This window comes from Marmota monax, unplaced genomic scaffold (assembly GCF_021218885.2).
Source record: "Marmota monax isolate L192 unplaced genomic scaffold, Marmota_monax_Labrador192_F-V1.1 WCK01_AAM20220418_F8-fsc00075, whole genome shotgun sequence".
Classification (NCBI taxonomy): domain Eukaryota; kingdom Metazoa; phylum Chordata; class Mammalia; order Rodentia; family Sciuridae; genus Marmota; species Marmota monax.
This window is the reverse complement of record NW_026694772.1, coordinates 661967-689753: the sequence shown is the minus strand read 5'-3', so window position 1 is coordinate 689753 and position 27787 is coordinate 661967. Positions and strand designations below refer to the sequence as shown.

Genomic DNA, 27787 nt, shown 5'->3' with positions numbered 1-27787 from the left:
ATTTTTTATAACTGTATTTTGTTTATTTTTATGTGGTGCTGATGATCAAACCCAGTACCTTACACATTCTAGGCAAGCACTCTACCACTGATTTACAACCCCAGTCCCCCTATACTTATTTTTAAATACTTTAAAAAATATTTAGAATTATATTTCATTAATGTGGTAATAATATGATGATATGAAATGTTTGAATATATTTGTCACGATCTCTTGATAGCTGTACCTATTGTTTAGGGACAGGTTATCTACTTTTCTTGATTCTTCCCTGGCCTGCTTATTTAGTCAGTTACCCAGTGAATAAATAGGTCAAATTATATAAGATATATAATTTTCATATTGTATTCTAAAATTACAAAGTTCATAACCTACATGTACAGCAATTGTAGGACAGGAACTTGGTGTCCTGTATTGAACCAGGGTTGGAATCAACAAGTACTAGCATAGTGGTAGTGATGGATTTTCACTGATCAGGCCACCCTTCAATGATAAATAAAATTCATTTGTGAAATGCTTGGCCAAACTGCCCTCTATGTACATAATATTAAAGGAAAACAAATCCAAAACTCTTTTAGCATCATTGTCACTAATTCAGCTTATTAGTCTCAGTATCATTGGCAGGACTTCTCCTTGGGTGCAAATGTTTCTGAGAAAAACTAAAGGATAATGTGTAATAATCATTTGATTTTTTTTTCCTACCTAAAGAAGTATTGCCAGAAAAATCACTGAGCTGCACATAAGGTGAGGCTATAAGCAGAAAATTTTCCTACACTAAGGAGTTACTGTCCCTGAAAAAATAATCAATTTAAACTAATACATGCGTGTATGTGTGTGCTACAAACATAATATAATTTAAAAAATGTTTTTTAGTTATAGATGGACACAAAAAATTCATTTATTTTTATGTAGTGCTAAGAATCGAACCTATTGTCTCACATGTGCTAGGCAAGCACTGTCCCAATTAGCTACAACCCCAGCCCTGAAATAATTTTTTAATGGAAAAAAATTGAAAGGTGGTTGATCAGTGATTTTTAAAAAGAAGTAGGCAAAGATGGTGTGATGGACATGGAGATGCATTGCGAAGGCTATCCTAAAGGGAAGGTCTTATAGTTCAAGCTGTCATAGCATCACAGACTAACTGAGTTGCAGTCCTGTCACACAAGGTCACAAACTTCCCAGGGCAACGCAAGTCTAGTGACTGATGAAAGAGTGTGGTATAAACACTCAGCCATTTTCATGCAACCTGGGACTACTTTGAAATGTCATTTAGCTTCAACTTCACCATGGGGAGTGGTTGAATAAGATTGTTCTTGGGTCTGCATCATAGCTGTTGCTCTTCCATTTTCTACTCCCACCACCTCTGCCCTTCTCCACGTATTGGTCCCAAGAGAATATTTAATAAATATGCTGCCTGCTAAATTCGACTTCAAAATCTACTTTCTGAAAATCATCATGTGATCAGCATTCACTGCAGTGGAAGAACAGGATGCAAAGAGGTAGGAGTAGTCTTCTGTAAGAAACAAATAGTTTGTATGAAGCTCTGCAAAAGAGCAGAATGAAAAGTGTTTTGCACAGAAGTTCATAGGTAGGAAGGAGTTGAAAGGACTTTCATCAGTGCAAAAAAATCATGATTCTTTCATGATTGTATGTTCTATAAATAATACAAATATATCAGTGTGAATTTGCTTTGGAAATAAATACTTTCCTTGGCTTAGTCAGCAAAGATGGGAACTTAACTTCTAATAGAATACCACTGTTACCAAGATACAATTTGATTTCCAGCTGCTTGCCTGAGTTTAGTTTACTACTCTAAAAAGGATGGTTTGCACTTTAAAAAAAAGAAAGAAAAATGAAGAAAAAGATACCAAACACACATTGTCTACATGTCAATTTTGTTTAAAGCCACTTACTCCTGAAAATATGCATTAATTTTCAGGCTAACAATTTTATTTGAAGTGAAAACTTGAAAAACAGTGACAAGGAAATAGAGTTAACATTGCTGACTTCGAAGAGAAGTCCTCCATAGCACTATTAATAACATAGCATGTGGCATTGGAAGAAAGGATTCACATCATTTTGTGTCTTAATAACACTAGTAATCTGATAGATCTGGAAAGTACATTAAGTTGGCCAGAGTGTCCTTTAATCTTTGCTGTGATTCAAGGGCTTCTTCTACTATTTATTAGGAAGGCACACATATGATCTTACTAAAAACATATTTTGGAATTCAATGAGTTATGATGAAAAATTTTGACAATTTTTAAGAGCATTTAGTATTTTTAAGAGACTGAGGCAAAATAATGGAAGAGAAAGATGAGATAAGTAGGCCTTGTCTGAGAAGAGTCTATATCCTTGCAATCAGAATAATGTGGTCATTCAGAACACAGGTGGAAAATAATAGGGTATAGAGCAGTCTCAGACAAAAAAGCCTAAAAAAATACTTCTGGTAGTCCTGGGTGTAAAAGCTCTTCCTCTGTATGCTAATATAATCCTCCTAAACAAAGCCAAACAAAACGGAACACTCACAAACAAATTAATAAAACACCATAAATGACTGTTATGAAATTCTATCTTGAAGTGAGTTGAGATAGAATAGGAAAGGACTATGAGGAGATACAGAAGGATGAGATTGTATGAGAGAGTTTGGAGGATAAATAAAATTGAAAGAGTCTTTGGGAACTATGCATGCCTGAGTTCTCCTCTTTGCTTTGTCATAACCAATATCTATGATACTCAGTGTGGTCTGCAAACTGGGGTCTCTCCATGAACAATTTGTTACTAAGCCCTAAGATAAATACAACTGAGAATATGTCAGAAACTTTTACAGCCATTTCATAGAGTAGTATTCACATTGATTGTATTTAATAATAAATAAAAAGGAAATTTGATTTTTTGTGTCTTATATCATTTATGGAATATTTCAGCTTTGTTGTATTTTACATATTATAGATTAAAGGAATACTCTTCCTCTGCCAAGCTATTATGAGAAGTACTAAGGAACAGAAAAAAAAATTGGTGGGAGGTGGGTTATATTTTCTGGCTGGTTTTATTTACACCACCACTACATGGAAAAGGCTGGAAATCAGCCAACTTGGGCTCATGTGAGGCTCTCATGAGCTATTCTCTGTTGTCAGCATTTATAGATATTCTCTCTCTCTCTCTCTCTCTCTCTCTCTCTCTCTCTCCTCACATTGCTGTGAAATGCAGTTAAGTCTGTTTGGAATACTAAAAGACAACAGAAGATCAGTGTAGCTGCAGAGTTAAGTAGGTAAACCTCTGGCCTACATACTATCTGATACAGACATAAGACCAAAGATAATGTAAGACCAATCTATATTTCAAGTAAAAAAATTAACTCTACTAAATGAAGTAGTAATAAAATAAGTGCCTCAATGAGGGACCTCAAATATGCACATTGAAAGAAACTAGACACACACACATACACGCATACACACACAACAGGTGTTACATGATTCTGCTAATATGAAATGTCAAAAAGGGCAAGTATATAGACAGAAATAGATGCATGGTTCTCTTGAGCTGCAGTAGGAGTGCAGAATGACTATAAATGGACAAGAAATTTCTTTTTAGGGCAATGGAAAAGTGCTAAAATTAGGTTGCTGTGATGGTTGTACAACTGTAAATAAAAAAAAAAAACTAAAATTTTTGCTTAATTAAGGGAAAAAACTATTTCTTCTTCAAGATAGTTGGAGAAGCCACTGAGAAACATAGTGAAGCCATATTCATACATGATGAATTTTATACTGAGGTCAGGAAAGTTTATAGAACAAAATGTCTTTTCAATAGAGCAGTTTAAAACAAATAATCTCTACGAGTAATAAAGGCAGACATATCTGAAGTATCCTCTTAATTCTTAAAATATGAGTGGAAATGTTAAGCAATCAATGCCACTTGTATCACACATCTCAAATAAAATTGGTGCACTTTATTGGGTGTTTTACAGATATGTTCTCATTTAATATTGATAGGAATATATACATACACATTCAAACTTCTTTATCTCTTTTGACAGTGAGGGGGGCTATGGTACCCAAAATGCATGACATTATATCCAATGCCACTAAGATGTAAGTAGGAAAGTTTAAATTTAAGCTTATAATGATCTGATTAAAATGTAAATATTCCTTTCACTTAACTGAAAGATCTTTCATCTATTTTATAAAGGTTGAATAAATATAATATTCAGAATACTCTATCCTCAAGTGATTGATTAAAAATGCAATTTCCAAATCAAATTGTGAATAAGTATATATAACAGGTATACTCATACAAATATTCATATCCCACTAATCATTTTTTTTTTTGGATACTGGTATTGAATTTAGCTATAATATACTACTTAGCCACGTCCATAGCTTTCTTTCATTCTATTTTTTTTATTTGTAGATAGATACAATACCTTTTTTTTTTAATGTGGTGCTGAGAATGGAACCCAGTGCTTCACACATGCTAGGTGAGTACAATGCCACTGAGCCACAACCCCAGCCCTCCTTCTTTCTATTTTGAGATAGGGTCTCACTAAGTGGCCTAGGCTGGCCTCAAACCTACAATCTTTCTGCCTCAGCATCCTGAGTAGCTGGGATTACAGGTGTGCAGCCCCATGCAGAGCCAATCCAACTAAACTTTTACACTAACAATATGCAATACTGAATAAAGCTTATTACTTTGATAGTGATTTAGAAAGGATACCTTTCTTTTTACAAAATTCTATACATTTAATTATAGTCATACTATATAAGACATATATTTGTGGAAAAAAAACATTTACTATTTTGGGACTTTGCCTTTGTTGCTTCATCTTTACTCAGTGAAATAAAAATTGGAAAATATTCCTGCAAATGTACCAGATCCTACTTTATGATCTCCAGATTCTTAATATCTAACATGTTATGAGTTGTGTCAGTTTAAAAGGCAGCACTATAGAGATGGCTTGTTATTGTTAGAGGAATGTGTGTTTATTTTGCAGGTCAAAAGGTAAAAAAAAAATGAAAGAAAGGGTTAGCAATGTATAACATATTACCCAAAAAGAAAACAATCATTAGGATTTTACCTGCCAGTGGAGGATTATATTCCAAATCAAACCAAGAGTCAGTTTATGATTTCCATCTACTATGTCAGTGCTTCCAATATTCACTAAATCGACCTATTAAGAAAAGGAAAAATAACATTTGAAGGAAGGAAACAAAATACTTATTTGTAAAGGAAACAAAATGTGAAGCTAATTGCATTTAGCTATTATTAGAACCTAGGCAGCATTACAGCTTTTAAAAAATAATCTAAAAATGAAAAAAATATGCATTTGTAAATTCACTTTCCTTAACAAACAAGCATCCCTAAACACATATGCAGAGATAGGAAGTTAAAATACTTTTAACATGTGAATAGATTACTGAAGATTAAAAAGACCAATCAGAATATCACCAAATAAAGTCTCAAATAGTGACAACTCATATAAGATGTTTAAGATATTCTTTCTGGTATACAATTGAAACTAAAGAAGGGAGGGAGGAAGGAAGGAAGGAAGGTTGGAAGGAAGGAAAGTAGCCAGGGAGGAAGGGAGGGAGAGAAGAAAGGAGGGAGATAGGGAGAGAAGAAGGGAGGGAGAGAGGGAGAGATGGAGGGACGAAGGGAGGGAGGGACCAAAGAAAGAGAGAAGGTAAGTTTATTCATAGGTCCTTCTATCTTGCTCAGACCATGCTTTTAATGTTTTTAGAAAAGTATTAGAGCTTTAACAAACAATAGCACTAATGACTAATTTTCTTTTCCTAACTCAGGACTGAATTTGTGAATCAAAATTTAGTAGGGTTTCATTTTTCAAGGCAAATATCTGTGCTGTGGTTTGGATGTGTTATGTCCACACAAAGTTCATGTGCTGGAAGATTGGTCCCCAATGTAATAGTATTGAGAGTTGATTGAAACTTAAGAGGTGGGATCTAGTGAGAGAAGCTTAAGTTCAGAAGGGACATCACCTTCAGAAAGATTAACATCCATTTCCAAGAAGAGGATTATGTATGAGTGAAATGAATTAGTTACCACAAGAGAGGATTGTTTTAAAGTAGTTTTGGCTTTCTCAGCTTTGATCTCTTGCTTCCATTTTGCAATGGGCCCACAAAACAAAGACTATCACCTCTCCTTCTTATGCTGCTAACATTTTGATATGGTCAAGTCTAATATAAGAGTCAGACAAATAAGCACATGAAAAGATGTTTGGCATTACTAGACATTAGGGAAAAGCAAATTATAATCAGTGAGATATCGCTATACATTTATAAAGACTAAAATAAAAGTGACTACTTCAATTTCTGATCAAAATATGGAGAACTGGATTGCTCAAAATTTGCTAGTAGAAATGTAAATAGTACAGTCACTCTGTAAAAGAATTAGGCAGTTTATTACAAAACTGAACATGTATTTAGCATATAATACAGGAATTGTGCACTTCAATATTTATCCTAAAGGGATGAAAACTTAAGTTTAAGCAAAAACATACACATGATTCTAGCTTTATTTGTAATAGTCAAAAACTGGAAATAACCCAGATGCTCTTCAAGGATGAATAGCTAAACAAACTGTGATAGAGCCATACCACTAAATAATACTCGGAAATAAAAAGGAATAAACTATTAATACATGCAGAAACTTGGGTGAGTATCATGGAAATTATCCTACGTGGGGAAAAAAGTCAATCTTCAAAATATTGCATTCTGTATCATCATGTTATATAGCAGTTCTTGTAAAGATAAAATCATAAAAATGGAGACAAGAGTAGCAATTTTCAGAGGGTGGGAATGGGGATAGGAAATGTGGGTTAGGTAAAGGTAGTAAGAAAACAGCAATAAAAGGGATCCTTGTAGAGACAGAAGAGTCTTTTATCTTGACTCTGAACATGGATACACAAATTTACACATGTGATGATACTGTTTAGAAGAGAGCACACTCATACATACACATATGCATACCTATAAGTCCAAGTAAAATAGCAGGAATATGAATAATATTGGTGGGTTTGATTAATGTTGATATCCTGGTCATGATATTACAGTTAATTATGTAAGATTCCAGAATATACTGATAATTCACCAACAAGAAAGTGCCATCATTGGGCTGGGGTTGTAGCTCAGTGGCAGAGTGCTTGCCTAGCATGTGTGACACAGTGGGTTCAATCCTTAGCACCACATAAAAATAAACAAAATAAAGGCATTATGTCCATCTACAACTGCAAAAAAATTTAAAGTGCTATCATTTACATTTCATATGGAGATTCTCATATGGCAGTATATGAAGACTTTCTCTGTAATGGAAACCCACTATTTTCCATTAATGCATCGATTCATTCATTTAACAAATACATTTTGCCTACATTCTAAGCACTAACATACTTAGAGCACAAAAAGGAAAAACCTTTCTGCTTTCATAGAAATTAATTTTACTGCATTGTTGATGACTTAATTATTTAAGCAAAAAACAATGTGATTTTTTTTTAGGAAATACATAAGGGGAATTACTGCTGACAGTAATGTTTTGACTTGCCACATAGTTAATCCTGTGGAGATCTGGAGCAAGGAATAGGCAGTCCCTATCCACTGTTATAAAATTTTTAACTGTGAGCAGGGAGAGGGATTCTCCATTTGCTTATCTTCATAAAATCCTTTGTGATGTCCAATTTCTATTATGTTCAGGTATTGTGCTCGGTTCTAACAAAGATGATTAAGGAAAATCCCAAACATCAAGAAATTCACAAGGTAATAAGAGATCATATAATGAAAACTAATTACAATCTTATAGGTTCTAGCAATTTCACATTTAGGTATATACCCAGAATTAAAAAGAAGAAAGAATTGGATGCAGATACTTTAACAGATATTTATATATCAATGTTCATAGCATACAATTATCCATGGTAGTCAAAAGGTAGAAATAGCACACACACACACAAAGGAATATTTTCAGTCTTAAAAAGAAATGAAATTCTAGCTGGGAATGTCAGTACACTCTTGTAATACCAGCTACTTGAAAGGCTGAGGCAGAAAGATTAAAAATTCAAGGCCAGCCTGGGCAATTGAATGAGATATCTTGATATAAAAAAAATTAAAAGGGCTAGGGATGTAGCTCAGTGGAAGAGCACTTCTGGGTACAATCCTCAATAAGAGAGAGAGGAAGAAAGGACTTTTTTATTTTTTTAGTTGTAGATGGACACTATATCTTTATTTATTCATTTATATTTATGTGGTGCTAAGGATCAAACCTAGTGCCTCACATGTGTGAAGCAAGTGCTCTACCACTGAGCTACAACCGCTAGCCCCAGGAAGGAATAACTTTGATACAAACTACATCCATGAACCTTGGAAAAATGCTAAATCAACGGATTAGACAAAGGGGGATGAAGGAAGGGATGGGGGATGGGAATAGGAAAGACAGTGGAATGAATCTGACAGAACTTTCCTATGTTCATAGATGAATACACAACTAGTGAAACTCCACATCATGTACAACCACAAGAATGGAATCCTAATTAGAAAAAGATACTTTGCATATTTATTATAATATGTCAAAATACACTCTACTGTCATGTATATCTAAAAATAACAAAAATAAATGTATCAAAAAGAAATGAATAAGGCAAAAAATAAAATATATGCATACTTCTACTCATATGAGGAACCTGGAATAGTCAAATTCATAGAGATAGAATGGAAGTTGAGACTAGGGAGAGGGGAATGGGAAGTTTTTGTTTAATGCAGGTAAATTAGGTTTGGGATGACAAACATAAAAACACCTCTGGAAATAAATAATGGTGATTACTGTCCATAAATGGGAATATACTTAATGTCACTTAATTGTACAGTTACCCGTGTTTAAAATGATACCTTAACATAATAAATATGATGTTAGACAAACCCACAGCTAACACAATCAATAGTGAACATTTAAAAGCTTCTGCTTTAAGATCAGGAAGAACACAAGGATGCCTGCTCTTGCTATTTCTATTTCACATATTATTAGAAATCCTAGCCAGAGAAATTAAACAAAAGAAATATCATCTGTATTATAAAGGGGGAAGTGAAAATATCATCTCATTTCCTCAAATAGAAATATCTATAGACTATTCAAAAACATTATTAGAACAAAAACTCAATAAATTTGTAGGACACAAACTCAGTATTCAAAAACAATATTGTTTCAATATACTAAAAATGAAACTATCTTAAAAAATAATATCAAGAAAACAATCTCATTAATAAAACTATTAGAAAAGTAAAATATTTACAAAAATTTAAACAAGATGGTGAAAGATGTGTACATTGAAATAATTTAAAATGATTAAAGAGAAAAATCAATGAAAGCAATTGAAGAATACAGAAAAATAGAAAGACATCTCCTATTCATGGATTAAAAGAATTAATATTATTAAAATGCCTTCACTACCCAAAGAAATTCACATATTAAATATAATTTCTATTAAAATTCCAATGACATTTTTTGCAAAAGTAGGGAATAAATGAAGCAATCCTGAAGCTTAGAGGATACCACAAAAAACCTGAATAGTAATAGCAATCTTGACCAAAAACAACTGGAAGGGATCACACTCCCTCAAATTATACTAAATATATAGTAATCAAAACAGACTGATACTGCCATTACAAAAAAAGACACATATACCAATGAAACAGAATAGGGAGCCTAGAAATCCACATATTTATACTCAATAGGTTTTGCTCAAAATGCCAGAATACAAAAAGGGGAAAGAACACTCAAGAAATGATACTGGGAAAACTGTACATCTATAAGCAGAAGAATAAAATCAGACCCTTATCTTATACTATATACAGAAAATGAACTAAAAATATTTAGAGACTTAAATATGAGACCTGAAGTTGTAAAACCAGGGGAAGAAAACACGCAGAAAATTCTATGACATTGGTCTAAAAAATAATTTTGGGGATATGACCACAAATGCACATGCATTAAAAACCAAAATAGATAAATAGTATTACATCAAACTTAAAAGCTTCTCCATAGTCAAGTAAAAAGCAAAGTGAAGAGACAACCTACAGAATGGGAGAAAATATTTGCACACCATACATTGGTTAATATTATAATATATATGGATCTTAACGCAAAACATTAAATGAATCTGATTTTCAAAAGAGCAATAGTCCTTATTAGCCATTTCTCAAAAAAAGAAGACATACAAATGCCCAAGAAGCACATGAAAAAATGTTCAACATCACTCATCAGGGAAATGTAAATCAAAACTACAGTGAGATATCATCTCATGATAGCAAGAATGGCTGCTATCAAAAAGACAAAAGATAACAAATCCTGGCAAAGATATAGAGAAAAGGAAACTCTTGCACACTGGTGGTAAGACACTATGTGCAGACACTATGAAAAACAGTATACATGTTACTCCAAAAAGTAAAAATAGCACAATCCCACTACTTTGTATATATACAAAGGATATGAAAAACAGTATGTCAAAGAAACACCTGCACTCCCCTTTGTGACACTATTCACAGTAACCAATAGAAACCACCTAAGTGTCCATCAACTTATGAGTGGATGAAGAAAATGTAGTACCTATATACAATGCAATACTATTCAGTCATAAAAATGAATTAAATTATGTGATTTGCATGGACAGATCAATATGTTATGTGAAATAAGCCTGACACAGAAAAAAAACCCACACAATCTCATTCATAGCTAAAATTCAATAAAGTGGATTTTATAGAACTGGAGAGTTGAACTGTCACCTAGACTGTGAAAGTAAGGGGGAGAGAGAGATGAGGTAAGGCTGCTCAATGAATACTAAGAAGGTACATTTACATAGGAGCAAAAAGTTCTGGTGTACAATTTTCACAATATGATGACCACAGATAACAATAATGTAGGGTACTGTACATTTCAAAAAGCTAAAGATTTTGATTTCTCATTTTCCACAAATGCCTGAATGAGATTTCATATAATGCTCTCCTATTTTTCTTGAGATAATTTTTATTTTCAGTTTCGCTTGCTGCTCTTTTTTTCACCCAAATTCAGTGAACGACTCTCTTTCATATTTTTCCTCTCTTTATATGATTATTGAATTATGAATTTTCATGTATTATTTAACATAGGTATAATTTTTAAAGACTAAAGGCAGATAATATATTGATAGCATTGAACTTTGCTTTTATCAAATAATAATCCCATTATTCATTCATTTTAATGGCTATATTATATTTCATAGTTCGGATTATCATAGAGTGGTTAGCCATTCTCCTGTTGGTGAACATTCACTTTGTTTCTAGGTTTTGATATGTTTGATTTATTTTACCACTTTATATAATGTAGAGCCAGACTTTTGTACATAGATCCTCAGATGTGGATGGTTCTGCTGTTTAAAAAGTAATGGTCAGGAAAGTTATCTTCTATGTCAAAGGATGTAAATGTGTATATGTGTGTAAATTTTAGTAGATACTTCCACAAATTTTTCTAAAATGATTTAGGATTTATTATTTTAGCCAGTGGTATATATTTATATTCCATATATGTAGAAATATCAAAATGAACCCCACTACTATATATATAGCACTAGTAAAAACATTTTTAAAAGCAGGCTCTTATCTCACTATAAACAGGCATTCCTGCTTTTTATTTTGCTTTTATATTTTTATTTCCATAATTACTAGTATATTTCGAATATATTTTGTATGATTGACCATTAAATTCTACCTGTGAATTTTCTTAATATGATTTGTTCCTTTTTTTTTCTGTAGAGTGGTTTTCCTTTCCTTCTTAAATTTGAGTGCACTTTGTAACTAGAAGCTAACATTTATTTAATTCTTACCACTTCTTAGATGTGATTATAAGCAATTTTATATCATAGAATATAGAATTTTATTCAAATACAAGGCTGTCTTATTAATTTATTATTTAATTTTATGTTTCCTGACTGTTGGTACTAACATTAATCTGACATCACAAAAGGAAATTTGGAGTTTTCTTTTTTCATATACTTTGAAACCACTAAAATATAGGAATTAGTTAAATTCATTTGAGAAGATTTTTAGTACATTTTTGAATGGTGGATCTCTAATAACATACAAATGCTTTCTGAAGTAATTAGTCTAGGTTTAATTTCCCCTTATTCTTTTCTTAATTTTGGTAATTTGCATTGTACTAGGAAATCATCCATTTCCTAGAATTTTTATAGAATTATTGTTATAGAATTGCTTGCAGTATTCTCTTAATTTCTTCTTTAAATGTTTTATGCAGGCTTTCTCATTACTAATCTTGTCTGTTTTTATTCTCATCTTCCTTTGTTAGTATTAGAAGAGCTTTGTCTATTTTGCTCATCTTTTCAAAGAGTCGACTTTGAAATGGATTTGTCCTATTTTTTTTAGTCCTGTATTTTGATTGTAATTTTGGTTATTGTTTCTTATGATATTTACAATAAATACTAATTCATTTATTTCTATCTTTTAAAAGACCTTTTAAAATTATACATTTATCTCTGAACACAGCTTTCATTGTGCCCATGACAATATCCCAGTATATTGTAAATATTACAGTTTCTCTACATTTTATGTTTATGTTTATTTAACCAAGAGGGAAACAATATCAAGATAGACAAAGCTTCCACAAGATCAGTGTTCAAACCAGATTTGAAGTTGAGGGATATACCATTAATTGTACCTGGAGTATTCTTCCCCAAATGTCTTACTACTATTTTACCAAGTTAATATTATGCATCATCATGTAGACAAAAAACATTATTTATTTTTATTATGTTTTGTCTCTTGATATACATCTCTTCTTCAAACTACCAACAATTATGAGAAATAACAATAATTATCATAAAGGGTCTAGAGAAGGAGGAATATTTTTGTCTTGCCCAAAGGGTATTTCTTGTTGATAGTTTTCATCTTAGCCTTGAAGTTTTCATAAGTCAGGTCAATTTTGAGTATGAATTATCATATGCTTATTGTGTTATAATGGCATATTTCTTAACCTTTAGCTCTTGAATTATAGTGCTTTCAAATTTGTTATTAGTTACTCTTTTTTGTTTGCTTGTTTTTGGTCTATGTTTCTAGGGAATGAACCCAGGACTTCATACATGTTAGTAAGCATACTATCATGGAGTCACATAACCAGCTCTTTTTAATTTTATTTTGAGACAGAGTCTCACTAAATTGCCCAGGTTGGCCTTAAGAAACTTGTAATCCTCCTTCCTAAGCCTTCTGGGTATGAAACAACACTTCCCCTGCCATTATTAGCAACCCTTAAACAATCATTGCCACACTATAACATTATTTCTTCTCTTTTACTATTTTTTTCTAATGCATGCTCTGCAATTATGTCTTTTAAGGATTCTCAGCAATCTAATTGCTAAAGAACTGTGGTAGGGTAAAATATTTTAACCTGTTAAAATCTATGTTAAATGAATAATTATTTTTGGATTCTTATTCTGCACAATACAATTGCCTCATATGAAATTACTAGGTATGAAAATTGATATTATGTGTGAAACTTAATAGAATGCAATGAATATATTTAGAATAGGTATATATATATATATATATATATATATATATATATATATATATATATATATATATATATACACACACATACATACATATAACTCTTGGCTTTTGGAGTTCCTTTCAATAGGCCTAAGACTTTACTCACAAAGAATATTAGATTCTGACTCAGTTTAGCATTATTATATTTAGAAGATGCTATATTCAAATGTAATTTTGGAGAACAGAATATTCCTACCATTTGCCTTTCCATAATGGAATCTTATTGTGATTCCAGTAGACTGTATAAATGTGAACTCTCAAAGATCCCTTGAGTCAGAATGAGCAAGCTTCTAAAAATGCATATGAAAAGTCCTAAAAAATGGGGTTTTAGAATGGAATTGTCCAGTGTTGTCCATTCTATAGGTATGAAGACAAGAATTGGAGGGGGCTCCTTTTCTATTCCCACACTACTATTTAGAACAAAACCTCTGATTTTCTATGTAAGTGTATGTGTGTTTAGTAATTCTAAGATCAATATATAAGTATTTCAGAATTGTCAGTTCCAGGTGGTTTAGCTTATAAATAAGCTTGTGGAAGAACATTTTCTTTCTTTGCTTACTCAAAATGGGCAAGAAACCTCACTGTTCTGTTTTATTCCACATGCCTTCAGAGCATGCATGTAAATTTTAGCTCTATCACTAATAATTTCTATATATATACTAGCTTTGGATATCCATGGTGGTTATAGTGAAAGTATTTATACAAGTACTTATAAATATTATGTAGATCTATTCAAGATTTAATAATATTTAAGAAAATCATAAGAGTAAACATGAAATGTGATGATATTGTGAGAGATTATTAATGTGTACACATTTATATTACTTTAAATTTGCTTTGTAGAAAGAAGAACAGCAGAATACGATTCATTGAAGAGAGAATGGTATATAGTATTTCTCATAAGGTGTCTATAACCTGAGAAGTGCCTTCCAACATTCCAGAAGAACAGATTTTCTTTTTAAATGTGTTAAATGCCTTTTATAAATCGTATTCCATCATGTAGTCAAGCTAAAGAGACTTTTCCATATTCAAGAGAAGCTCAAGTATTTATATAATCTTTCTAAATATAATGCATTTAAAGACCAAAAAAAATGCAGGAAAGGCAAAATAGTTTCAGTGTCTTTCAGCATGTGCTTTTTAACCACATGTAAAATTTACACTATTTAAAATTTAAAGACTTATAGGCATAAATCATACCTATTTTCTTCCATTGACACAGGCATGCATTGAATCTTTTATTATTAAAAGATGAATTGCTCAATATATACAATGTAAATAGTAGGACATATTGCCATTGGGGACCTGGCTCTCCATTTGGCAGGATTTCTTTATTCCCTATCATATATCCACATTCCAAAGATTATTTTTATTTCATGCAAATTTACATAGGAAAATACTTTTTAAAAGCACATTTGACCCAGAATATGACATGAAATTTAACTAAAGGTACACACTGCGAAGATACTGTCCCTACTTCCAGTGAGTAAGTTTCACATATTCTGTCACTTATTAAATATTTTTGACTACTTGCCATATGGCACACAGAGAAGGTTGAAGACAGAAGTAGATTTAAAAATGTATCATTCCATTAAGCTAATTAGAGGTAGATTTAAAATGTATTGTTTCATCAAACTGCTTAGAGATGAGTGAAATAATTAAATTCTCTCTATATTTTGAATGAGCTTTTGATCACAATGCTGCACCACAAGGGAATTCTTTTTAATAGTACTGTGTTTTCAATTATTTATACACTGCCTATATTATCCTTAATAATAAAGTTTTGAGGCAGTCAGAATAATCTTATGAATATATAAATATTTTAGGTGTGAAAGAAAGTAAAACATATATATCAAAATAAAAGTTTCAATGAAGGTAGCCTACATGAAATGCAAACCAAACTTTCTGGCAAAGTAGCTACTACAACTAAACTCAGCAAAATTTCCTCTATGGGGAATTATATACTAGAAGGCATTGCTTGAGAAAGTGGACACTGTCATCAACAATAATTTCGCAATATAAAAAAAGGTAAAATATATGTACACTTTTAATATAATATTGTTGAATTTGAAGTTTCATAAGAAATATATATCCAGCTTATATCTGGCAATATAGAATGCCACTTTAGCAACAATCTTATATAGCCAAAACTTTCTAAGCTTAAGTTATGTATACTGATTTCAAATAATTTTAGGTTGAAGTAAAAAATTAAGTTAAAACATTGGCATTTATTATAATATGAAAAATGTTAAAAATATAATTTTAGCCATATAATTATTATCCCAACACACCACTATATGTATATGTTATAGATAAATAACTACCTACACTTAAGTTTAATCTGCAGAAAAAAATAGTATTTTACCTTGATCAACAGATGTCTACTAAAAAAGGTTAAACCACCTACTTTATCAAATTAATTAAAATGAAAACATACTCCAATTTGAATTTAAAGAACCCAAGTTATGTTTGTGTATATTTTTATGTTCTGCAGAAGAATACTTTGGAAGAAATACAGCAACGACTGCTAGCATATTTCTCAGATGATGGAATGGATCTCAAATCATGAAAATTTTTGGCAAATACCCTACAGTTGGTGAGTTTGAGAGTTAATAGAGTCTACTTCTTCTAGATCTTTGGGAATGAATGCATATAAGGTGCAGATATTTTATAGGCCTATTTGTGCAGAATGAAAATTTATTGAAAGAAATAATACTTGTCTAATATAAATTAACTTTAAAATTTAGATTTATATTTGAACACTGGAGTTTTGAGTGATAAATGGAAGCAGTTTATATTCAGTGAAAGATATTACATTCTGACACACTCCAAAATGTATATTATATGACTATTTAAGCTTTTGAATATTTAAAGGACACATAAAATACTAGTTTTAAGAACAGTTTAGAATCCTCTTTATCTAAGTTCATATGCCAGGAAGAGTGAACACTATATCATTTTTGAGATCAGTGACATCTGACAACCATTCAATCTAATTCAGTGACAAGTTTCAATGATGTGATTAAGTGAAGATTTGACCATAATTGACATCTGAATTTTCACTCTAGGTTTTTAAAGTACTGACTTTGGATTTGTGGTTTAATAATATATAGCAACGATCTTATTTGCTTTGTGCTATCTCATGTTGTAGATCTGATATTAATTGGAAAAAAAATGGTACCTTGTGATAAGACTATTGATGAGAGTGCCATATTTAACCTAATTATGAGATTTACAACCATGTCAGTTAATATTAAATCAACAAACTCCTAGTTAAATTCCTAGGATATATTTTTATACTACTCATTTTATAAGACTCTTTGAAAGGCACTGGAACTGATACAATTTGAACATGGAAGACAGTGATGGTAATCACTTGAAGGATAGCATTTAAGCCCCACTGATAGTTCAATGCCCCATTATATTTGTAATTGTTAAAATTCTTTAGCAGTGAGAAAATATTCATTTGACAGGAAATGAATAGAAATGAAAATATCTTGCAGATAAATCACATTGAAGAAAACTTAGTAATATCTAAAGAAAAACACCTTAGTTTAATTTAAACCAATTAAATATCCCTTTTTCATTTCAGAAAACAGGGGAAAAAGAACTGTAGAAGTGAATTAAGAATGGCTCATGAAGGGGACTGATGACAAACAAGAGTGAGAAAGGTTAAGAAATTATAGTATGTCTATATGAGAGATGTTTCCCTCTTACCTGGGATTTGTTCTGTCTACCTTCAGTAAATCACAAATAAATGGAAGCTGGGGATACATTTTTCTCTAGAGCTAGTGTGGAGACAAGCATAAACACTTGGTAGTGTCATCCTGTTTCACAGGATTTCGTACTTTTCTTTTGTTTGCTTTTTTAAACCGTGGCCTATTTTATTACACATGAGCTTTGCTCTCAGCAAATATTGTAATAAAGGTATCACTGCACTTAGAAGTAATTTCTTCTCAATAAGTGGTTTTCCAAAATAAATTATTGATAGCAGGAATCACTTTATGCTAAAACAGCCACACTGGTGAATGCAAATCAGAACATGAATGTGGCATCCAAGCTCTACAGAGCTAAGCTGTGAGCAGCATTCAAGTATGAATCACAAGTTAGAAGTCTGGAAAGGAAAGGAAACTGAGCAACAGGGTTAAACAAGTAACAAGTATGAAACTTGGGAATATGCTACAACTAATAATTTATGGCAGAGGAATAGGCTAAAGTAGAGGAGACACTCTACAGGAAAGAGGAGAAAACAAAATGAATTTGACCCAAGAAGATTTTGAAACTGCTGAAAAAGTATCCTTTTGAAAAGAAGCTGCTTCTTTTCTTTCTTCCCAAGAAATACATCATTACATTTTATGAATTCTGAAGCTATCCAAAGATTCTTAGAAAAAAAAAACTAGTGTGACAATCCATCCTAGTTGTACAACTAGGATTTTACTGATTTAAAATGATTTAATATTAGCTGACATAGTTGTAGATTTGTAATTATATTCAGTATGCCACTCTAATCAATTGCATTTCACAAGGCAATGAATTTTTATCATTTTGTTTTACCCCTTTAAGAAGAATGTGCTAATGTTTGAATTTTGGTATGTATGTATGTATATATTGTTGGTGGGGATTGAACCCAGGGCCTCTCACATGGTAAGCACTTGCTCTAGATTTGTGGATAAGTCCATACAATTGGGATGATATTTTTATGATTTTGCTATTAGCAAGGATCAATTTCTTACAAATGTGAGTGAGCATACATCTGGTGTCACAGTTCATTGATTTTTTTTTTTTAATAATAGAGACTAAATTTCTATGTAGAATCCACTTTTGGCTTCTATACCTCTGTGCTTATCTTTAATATTTTCTATGTTTAAATTGCTTACATTTGTTTTTTTTACAATCTTTCTCCTGATCACATTTATAAGAGATTAGTCTGTTTTATTTTATTGCAAAGAACTAATTCCTAAATTTATCTAGTGTTTCTTCTTCCTAATTTCTTCATCTGTCTTTAGTTCCTACTTTCCTTAGAGCATTTTCCCTTTTTGTAACATTTTTGGTTGAGAGCTTTATTCAATTTATTTTATCTTTTTTTTTAATGAAGATAAAAGCAAAGACAAAAATTGAACCTCTGGGTATAACCTACAACATTTCTCATGGGTTTTCATTGAGACTAATTTTTCCTCTACAAATGTGGTTTTGTACTCCTAGTTTCTTCCTCAATGCATTTTAAATTAATTGAACTGAATTTATAAATGTATTATTAATTTCTAATGTTATTATTATCAAAGAATATGCATCTTAAAAATTCTTTTGTATACTTAAGGACTTTTTTTTGCATCCTAATATCTCTTTTTAATTTGTACATGTGGTAGGAACTTCTTAAAATACATTAATGTTCTCCTGTGCCTGTAGTAAATTTGTGTAAAAGAGAAATCAGAAATGACTTTTAGCCTGTCTTCCTTTTTCTGATCACATTTATTAGAGATTAATCTGTTTTATTTTTTATTTATTCTTTAGGACAATTTCCCTTTCAATAACATTTTTAGTTAATTTTTCTCAGAAGTATGGGAAATAATATGATGCCATCTGGTCTCAAAAGTAGCCAGAAGTCACCTCCTATCCCTCTCAGGAGTAAATATATGGCCTCAAAAGTGAATACTTTCAGGGCGGGGTTGTGGCTCAGTGGTGGAGTGCTTGCCTAGCATGTGTGAGGCACTGGGATCCATCCTCAGCATCACATAAAAATAAAATGAAGATACTGTGTCCACCTAAAACTAAAAAATAAATATTAAAAAAAGTGAATGGTTTCTTGGTTTTCCCAGGGAAGCTCACCTTGGACAACATTAGGATTCTTGGTATTCAGATTTCCAAGTCCCCATTTTACCTAGGAAAAAATTAGGAGACACACCAACACCTGGGATGCTGATCATACTGTTTGCTGCCCCACTCTCTGCTTACCCACCCAGTTTCTTTGCCCCTTCTTTGTATGAGAAGACTGTCACCTGTGGTCTCTTAACCTCTAGCTTCTGGCTGTGTTTAACCAATGAGCATTACTAGAATGATATTGTAAGTTTGGATAGATAAGCCAAGGTATTGATTTTTCTCCCAATTCCAAACCCCTAGGTCTTGATTTAAATATAACTGCACTTTTTTACAGATTGTATTTATGGTTGCAGTTGCTGCCCAGTGGCCCTCTTCCAAGCTAGAGATTCCATTATGTTAATCCTTCTCTCCCTGTGTCTCTTTTGATTTAGAGGTATTAAGGGTTATTAACTCATGCTAGTTAATCCTGGGGTACTTCATCATTCACTAACAGTTTCTTTAATCCTGCCCACATTTTTGTAAATACTTCCCTCATTTTACTCTTTTCAACTTTGTTTATGTATGTATACAGTATGTTTCACACCAAGACAGTTATACTTGGCTTCACAAGGTCACTTGAATTTATTTAGTGACTAAATTAGTACATACCTCAGTGGACTAAAGATGAAAGTTATGTTTCTGCCTCTGAAAAGCACCAGATAGATATAGAGATCTGTCCATTCCGTAGGATAGGGGAGAGCATTTGTAATAATGACAGAGCTAGACTTTTCTGAATGCCTGCTTGAGAATTCAGATTTGTGTTTTATTGATATAAATGAAATTACTAAATTATTGCTTTTCCTCCAAGTCCAACTTTATAGGGGATTTATCATAATAAATAGATATTTTATATAACTACCTACTATGTTTCAGAGTATCAAGAGATAGAAAATTTATTAAATCAGCAGTATCTTTTTGTTATTCAAACTCTCATTGTTTTCCTATTAAACATGTTACAATCTTACAAAGATGATTTAAAGGCTCTACATAAAAATATATTTCCAACAAATTTTGTTTGTGGCTCTACTGGTATTTCTATTATTTAAGCTTTAGCAATAAGCTTTACTCTATTTTCATTATTGATATAACTTTCTTTAAAAAGGTACTATTTTAAAATATTTCCCATATATTATTCTTTGTTATTTATTATTCTATCACCGACTTTTTCAATACCTTTCTCCATTACCAATTTAATTTATAACATCATTTTTATTTTTATTCATTGCCATCTCATTTGGACCAGAGTCCTAACTCCAACCATGGCTCACCAAATTGTTTCTTCCACCATCATCCACTACCTCTTTGTTGCCCTTGTCTATGTTTATTTTTTCCATACTTGATCTTCGCTACATACTGAGTCCTCATTCCAAATACTTTTTCAAAAATCTCAAAGTTTTTTTTTCTTATTAACTCTGCTTGGCTCATACCATACCCCTTCCCTTCCTTCAGGTCTTGGTTTATATAAAAACTTAACCAAGAGATCTTCCCATACCTCCTATTCTGTCCATCACTTCTTCATATACTTATCCATCACTATATATATATATATATATATATATATATATATATATATACACACACACATTTATATATATATTTATATAAACACAAATAAATGTATATTATATATATATATATATATATATATATATATATATAAATGTTTAGTGTGCTGTATCATATGGGCACATTAAACATAACAAACTACATAACAGAAAGGACTATTTTTGATTAAGTTTGCTCCGATCATTGACTACGGTATCCTTAATCACCTAAAATACCTGACACATAGGAAACACTAGTAAAAACTGTGTTGAATATGAATATATTAACCTATTTTTAAAGGTATGACTATTAAACTTGCCAAACAATATCTTCTATGATAATTTGAGAATTTGTCATTTTTAAAAGGAAATTTGAACTAGTCCTATCTACTATTTTATATAACATACTGCTTTATTTTTACCCTGTCTCAGGCTGTATTCATCTGATTCAGAATGTTCAAATTCATCTTTAGTAAAGAATCCTGCTCTTGAACATTCTCTCACTTAATTGTGTGGTTATTCAATATGATAACAATCAGAGACTAATACGGTTGTACCTTGTAATATTTTCCATTTATTTTGTACTTCTTTTTATTAAAAAACAATGGAGACATATAAAAGAATAATACATGTTCCTTTGAACATTTGTGTCCTGTGTCTTTTAGCCTGAGGTTAACTCAGGTCAAGGTTATTTGCTCTGATTTTTAATTTCTACATAAGAATATTTCTTTTGAGATTCTGTCTTTTAACGCAGAAACCCCATGTTTTCATGCATTTCTCCATTAGAGCCCTGGCTCAAATGAAAGCACTGTAGAAATTTGCTTTAGAAGGCTTTTTAAATTTAAACCCTTATTTTGGGGTATTTCTCCCATAAAATATTAGAAGGTTCTCTATATTCTGTAAGAAATGTAGCCTTCAAAGTAAAGATCCATATGTTGCATTAACCACATTGTAATTTTGTATATTCATTTATCATAGTCATTCAATAATTTCATTAGACAGTTTAGGGTCTATAATCAGATGGTGAAATGTGCTCATCATTTGGAGTTTTGGAAGTTGTAATATCAGGTCTACTTTTCCTTCTTACAATTCTCATTTATGTTCTTTTTTTAGTTGAAATATACATACAGAAAACTGCATTTAATTGTACAGTTTGGTTGTACAATTAAATGTAGCTGTATAACAATCAACATGTCAAAACATAGAACATTTTTAAGAAAATTTCCTTGTGTATTTTACTGCTTGATTCCTTCCAAAAATCTAACCACTCTCCTAAATTTTATACCCTTGGAAGTATTTTGCTTGTTTTTGAAACTTAGTTAAAAGAAATAATAGTAGGCATACCTAGTAGACATACCTAGTGTCTCACCTCTTTTGCTCAAATTTATTTCAGGATACTCACAATCTGTGCATTATATATAGATATCATTACCTCATTTTCATTGATTTATAATATATCATAGTCATTTTCAGTTTGGGGTTTTATGAATAAAACTACCTTAAACATTCTCATACGTACATTTTTTTGGTAAACATAGAAATGTATTTATGTTGGCTGGATACCTAGAAATAAAACTTCTAGGTCATAAGGAAATGTCAATTTTGACATTATAGATAATGTCTGACTTTATTTAATGTTCATCTGAATTATTATGTTAATTATGAGAGTTCCAGTTCCATGTCTTTATCAACACTTGTCATTATTTTTCTTCCTAATTTTAGTCATATTGGTGAGTTTATATCGATATCATGTTGGAGTTATAATTTAAATATTTTTAATTACTGCCAAGAATTAATATTTTTATATTACTTTTGAACTTTTCAATACCTCCTTTTGAGTAGTTTTTGTCTAAATACATGGGCCATTTTTTTCATTGGATTTTTTCCTCATTTTTTAAAGTATAAATTTTTTAAAATATAGAAGAAAATCAAAGGAGAAAATTGGAATATTCAGTATGATAAATGCATTCATTATCTCCAAACTGATCTCTAGATTTAACCCAATATTGATCATATTTCAAATGGATTTATGATAGAAAAAGAAATATAATTATAAAATGAATATAGAACACAAAGGACCAAAAAGCCCAGAAAATCTAGCAGATCAACAATGGGAAATGTCTTAGTCACTTTTTTGCTGCTATAACAGAATATCAGACTGGGTGACTTGTAAGCAACAGAATATTATAAAGTTCATCAATGTAGAAACTGGGATGTTCAAGACTGTGACATCTGCATTTGTTTAGGACTTTCTTTTTGTGTATAACTGCAGAAGGGCAGGCACCAAATCAGATAGGTATAAAGGGAGCTGAACTTATCCTTACATCAGAAGTCTACTGCAAGGGTAACAATGTCAATTAATTCAGGAGGAGGAAGCCTTTACAACCCAATCACCTCTTAAAGGCCACTTCTCTTAATAATGTTACAATGGCAATTCAACTTTAATGTAAGTTTTGGAGGAGCTATTCTATTCATAGTGTGAGAGAAGCTAGTCTGCCAGATAACAAACCTTATCATAAACCAAAGTTATATCCATGACATGATATTTGTGCTTATATAGAAAAATAGAACAATGGAAACAAATTGAAGTCTAGGAACAAGCACACATATGTATTAACAAAGTTTTATGTCATATCTGGTAATGAAAGAGCAACAGGGAAGCAATATTCATTTCAATAATGTTGTTGTGTTGATTATATTCCAAATGAAAAACAACCAAAACTTAACCCATTCCTCATACCATATACAATAATCAATTTCAGATGAAATATAGATGCAAATTCAAATGCAAAATAATAAAGCTTATATAGATAATGTCATACTATCATAAAAGCTTGACTAGACCAATAATTCTTAATCAGGACAAAAATGAAAGTTAACATTTTAAAAAATAAACTATATCAAAATGAAGAAATTCTATTTACCAAAATTCATCACTAATTAAGTAAAAATATAACCCACAAAGAAGGAAAATATATTTGCAACTTATAAAACAGAGCTCAGATCCAGAATTTAGGGACAACTTATACTATTGATGAAGTTCAGATTAATTTTTCTCTTTTCAAATCATGCTTTTGGTTTTGTACATAATAAATACTTGGCACAAAGTCACATAGAATTCTTAAGTGGTTTGTCTGCTTTATTGCAAGATTTTTTTCTGATCCTATATTGAAAACTGTGAATTTGGTAATCATAATATGTATAGGAAATCCACATATTCATAATGTGTAAAAGTTTGGCAAAAACAAAAACCTAAAACTCTTACCAAAGAAAACATATAGCTACAGTAATTGATCATTTGATAGGAGATTCAAAAGCTTATTTTGTAATCTTACATTATCTTGGTAGGGGAAATCCAAGTATATTTAATTAATTAAATCCAATAATTCTATGTATTTTTGCTGTTTGCCTTGCTCTTACAGTTTCAAATAGAATATGGGGTTTTGATATTTTAAAGGATATTTTCTTTGTGTAAGTTATAAACACCTTAATTTTTTTATAATTTACATGATTCTTATCTTTCAAAAGGGTAAGTATATCACACTAACAATGAGAAAATCAGTCCAACAACTTTCTTCTGGCTGCAGAAAAATTGAAAATCTAAAGTTAATCTCTTTAGAAAATAATAAAATAATATTTCTATAAAGTAACTTTCAGCTGCTCAACGTAACAGTGATCCTAAATTCATAAAATCAACCAATTGCTATGTACTTTCCACTTCTATATCCTGTGTAATGCCCTCTCTCTGCCAGATGAACTAAGTAACATTGGGGGGGGGGAGAGTATATGTTATTACTAATCTATCACAGCTTATGGTTATTTTAAGAGTGTGTGATCAATGTATTTGAATTTATCCTTGAAAAAGAGGTATAATGTAATTAGGAAGCTACTAAAAGTGCCTGATAAATGTATTGGTCGATTAGAAAGGTTGTAGAAGTTAATCATAAAGGAGAACCATTTGCCTTTAAGGCCATGATAGAAGGAGGAACGAACATCAAAGTCGCTCAGAGGTGACTAGAACTCCTCTAATCTGCCAACTCATTGAGCTATGTATTTTTTTTTTTACTTTTTAAAAATACAAAACATATGTTTCCATTCAGTTAAACTGAACCAAACATAAGGATAAAAACACATCTGAGTCAGGCATGGTGGCACACACCTGTAATCCCAGTGACTTGGGAGGCTGAGGCAGGAGGATCTTGAATTCAAAGCCAGTCTCCATAGCTTAGTGAAGTCCTAAGCAACTTAGCAAGGCCCTGTCTCTAGATAAAATATTTAAAAAGGGCTGTAGATGGGTCTCAGTGAATAAGCGTCCCTAGGTTCAATACCTAGTACAAAAAAAATCTGCAGTTCTTACCCTGAGATTAAAAAGTTATTTTTCTGTATAATTTATATTTTTGATATGATGCTTAATAATTTTTAGCTTAATTCAAACTTCATTACCATGAGGTTTGAACATACTGAGTACATAAAATTACATACAGCCAAAATCTATTTGTTGTATAGAACACAGCTTTATCAAGAAATCAGTTTGTCCACTAAATAGAGTTGCACTGAGTAAAGTCCTAAAACAACATGGAGATCTATGTCATGTATTTCCCTGTCCTCTGTAAATGCATGCATTTGCTTCCTGGACTACATTAGCCACAAGCACACATGAAGGAACCAGAATTTCTGCTGTTCATAAAAACTAGTTTGATTTACAAGAGAATTTGGGATGCTTTCTCTGCACTGGGGGGCTGAAGCCTTCGTTCAAACATTAACTGCATTGCCTTATGGCATCCAGAGCCTTCATCACTTACATTATTTTTCTGCAAGACCCGCAGTGCCTTGTTGACATTGTTCAGGGCATGAACTCTTGTAGATCCTTTTTCCTTTGGCTGAAAAACAAAAAGAAATAGTGTTCACTGCCCAGCACACAGACCAAAAATCCACCAGAAATAAAACAATTTATAATTTGCACTTTTATGTTTCAATGTTTTACATTTAAATAAACATAGGTCATGAAGCATTTATATAATGCACTTAAGGTTTTGGACTAATTGTCCCTGGCATAGTCTCTTTTTAGAATGAACCAACCACTCATTTGAGAAAGAAAGGCCCCCCGTTTTGTTCACAAAGCCTATTTAAAGTGATACAGAAGGATATTTACCAATAGGACAGATAATCAACTAATTTCCACATATTTTAGGAAAGTTTAAAGGAGATTATGAGTCATGTAAAGTATATATTGGAAAATAGGGATAAAGAAACCATTTCTTCGAAAATTTTCTTAATTGTCTTAGTTACTGAAGCTCAAAAGCTAAACCACCTTTGATTCTCTTACTTTCTTTTCAGTCCCAAAAGTTATATCTCAATCTGTAAATTTTCAACTGACATCTATACAGTTTGCTGTAATATATGAATTATCTCATTTATTCAGTTGTGGAGCTTTAGAACACCTAATGCTATAATGCTTGTTGTATTTATTCCCTCCTTCTATTTTCCATTTATTTTATCTTAACAAGCCCTCATTAACTATTGCTCAGAGCACATCATAACCTCCTTTTCTCATTCACTGTTCCTCCTTTCATTCATATTTAAATCTTCAACAGTGACATTGTTGAACTAAGTCCACTACAAGTGCAAATTATTTGCATAGCTCGTGTGCTCTATTATTGAGTTACTTCTCCAGCCCTCTTTATTTGTTGATTTTTATTTTCATTTTGAGACAGGATCTCAGTTGTGGAGGCTATTCTTGAACTTGCCATCCTCCTGACTCAACCTCCAAAGTAGCTGGAATTATAGGAGTGTGCCACCATGCCTAGCTCATCCCAATGTTTAGTTAAACATAAGACCATGAACTGCAAAGCTGACCTTCCTGGATTCAATGTTCAACTGTCACTTTTGCACTAGGTGACCTTGGGCAAATTTCTCAGTATCCATGTAGACCACTTTCCTCACCTGTTGAAACAGCTAATAAAAGCAGTGGATCCATATGATTCCTGAGAGAATTCAATGTGTTAATATGTATAAAGCACTTAGATTGGTATTTCTCACACAATAGATAAAATAAAATGTTTACTGTTATTATCACTGAGTTTGTAATTTGTGCTAGGTACTTGTATGCACTATCAATAGTCCTCCTTGCAAGAAAACCTGTTGTTGGGCTGGGGATGTGGCTCAAGCAGTAGCACGCTTGCCTGCCATGCATGGGGCGCTGGGTTCAATCCTCAGCACCACATAAAAAAATAAATAAATAAAAATAAAGATGTTGTATCCACCAAAAAACTAAAAAAAATTCTCTCTCTCTAAAAAAAAAAAAGAAAAGAAAAAAAGAAAAAGAAAATCTGTTGTTATGTCCCTTATACATATAGGGAACCTTAAGTCAAGAGTTAATACATAGCCATACAACTAACAATTTGTGGAACTAGAATGAAAACTTTGGTCTGTGCCTATTGAATCAGTTTCCATATTCATTTACTTTTCTCCCTCTAACTTCCTTGTGCATGTACCATCCAAATAGACTATTTTCTACTTCTTAAGTTTTGCCCCATACATTCCAGGAATGCTCATATTCTTCCTAAGCAGTTCCCTAGCCTAGAGCATCTTGCCCTTTGAATTACCTGCTGAATTTCTCAAATTAAATAAAATATTCTACTGTTCAAAAAAACTTGCTCCACACCATTTTTTAAAAAAACAATTTTTTTAGATATTGATGAACCTTTGTTTTATTCATTTATTTATATGTGGTGTTGAGAATTGAATTCAGTGCCTTACAAGTGCTAGGCAAGCACTCTACCAGTGAGGCACAACCCC

The 27787-nt window shown here is 31.7% G+C and overlaps 1 protein-coding gene across 11 annotated transcripts in view; it reads right to left on the bottom strand.

Annotated features, from left to right (window-relative positions):
• Positions 1-27787, bottom strand: part of Dmd (dystrophin) — a 2205817-nt gene that overhangs the window by 1728284 nt on the left and 449746 nt on the right. For all 11 annotated transcript variants that reach the window (XM_058572890.1, XM_046425263.2, XM_046425265.2 and 8 more), the window contains exons 4-5: positions 25792-25869; positions 5072-5164 (exon numbers count right to left, since the gene is read on the bottom strand). In XM_058572890.1, coding sequence (XP_058428873.1) covers positions 5072-5164; positions 25792-25869 — 171 coding nt within the window. The remainder of the gene's footprint in view (positions 1-5071; positions 5165-25791; positions 25870-27787) is intronic.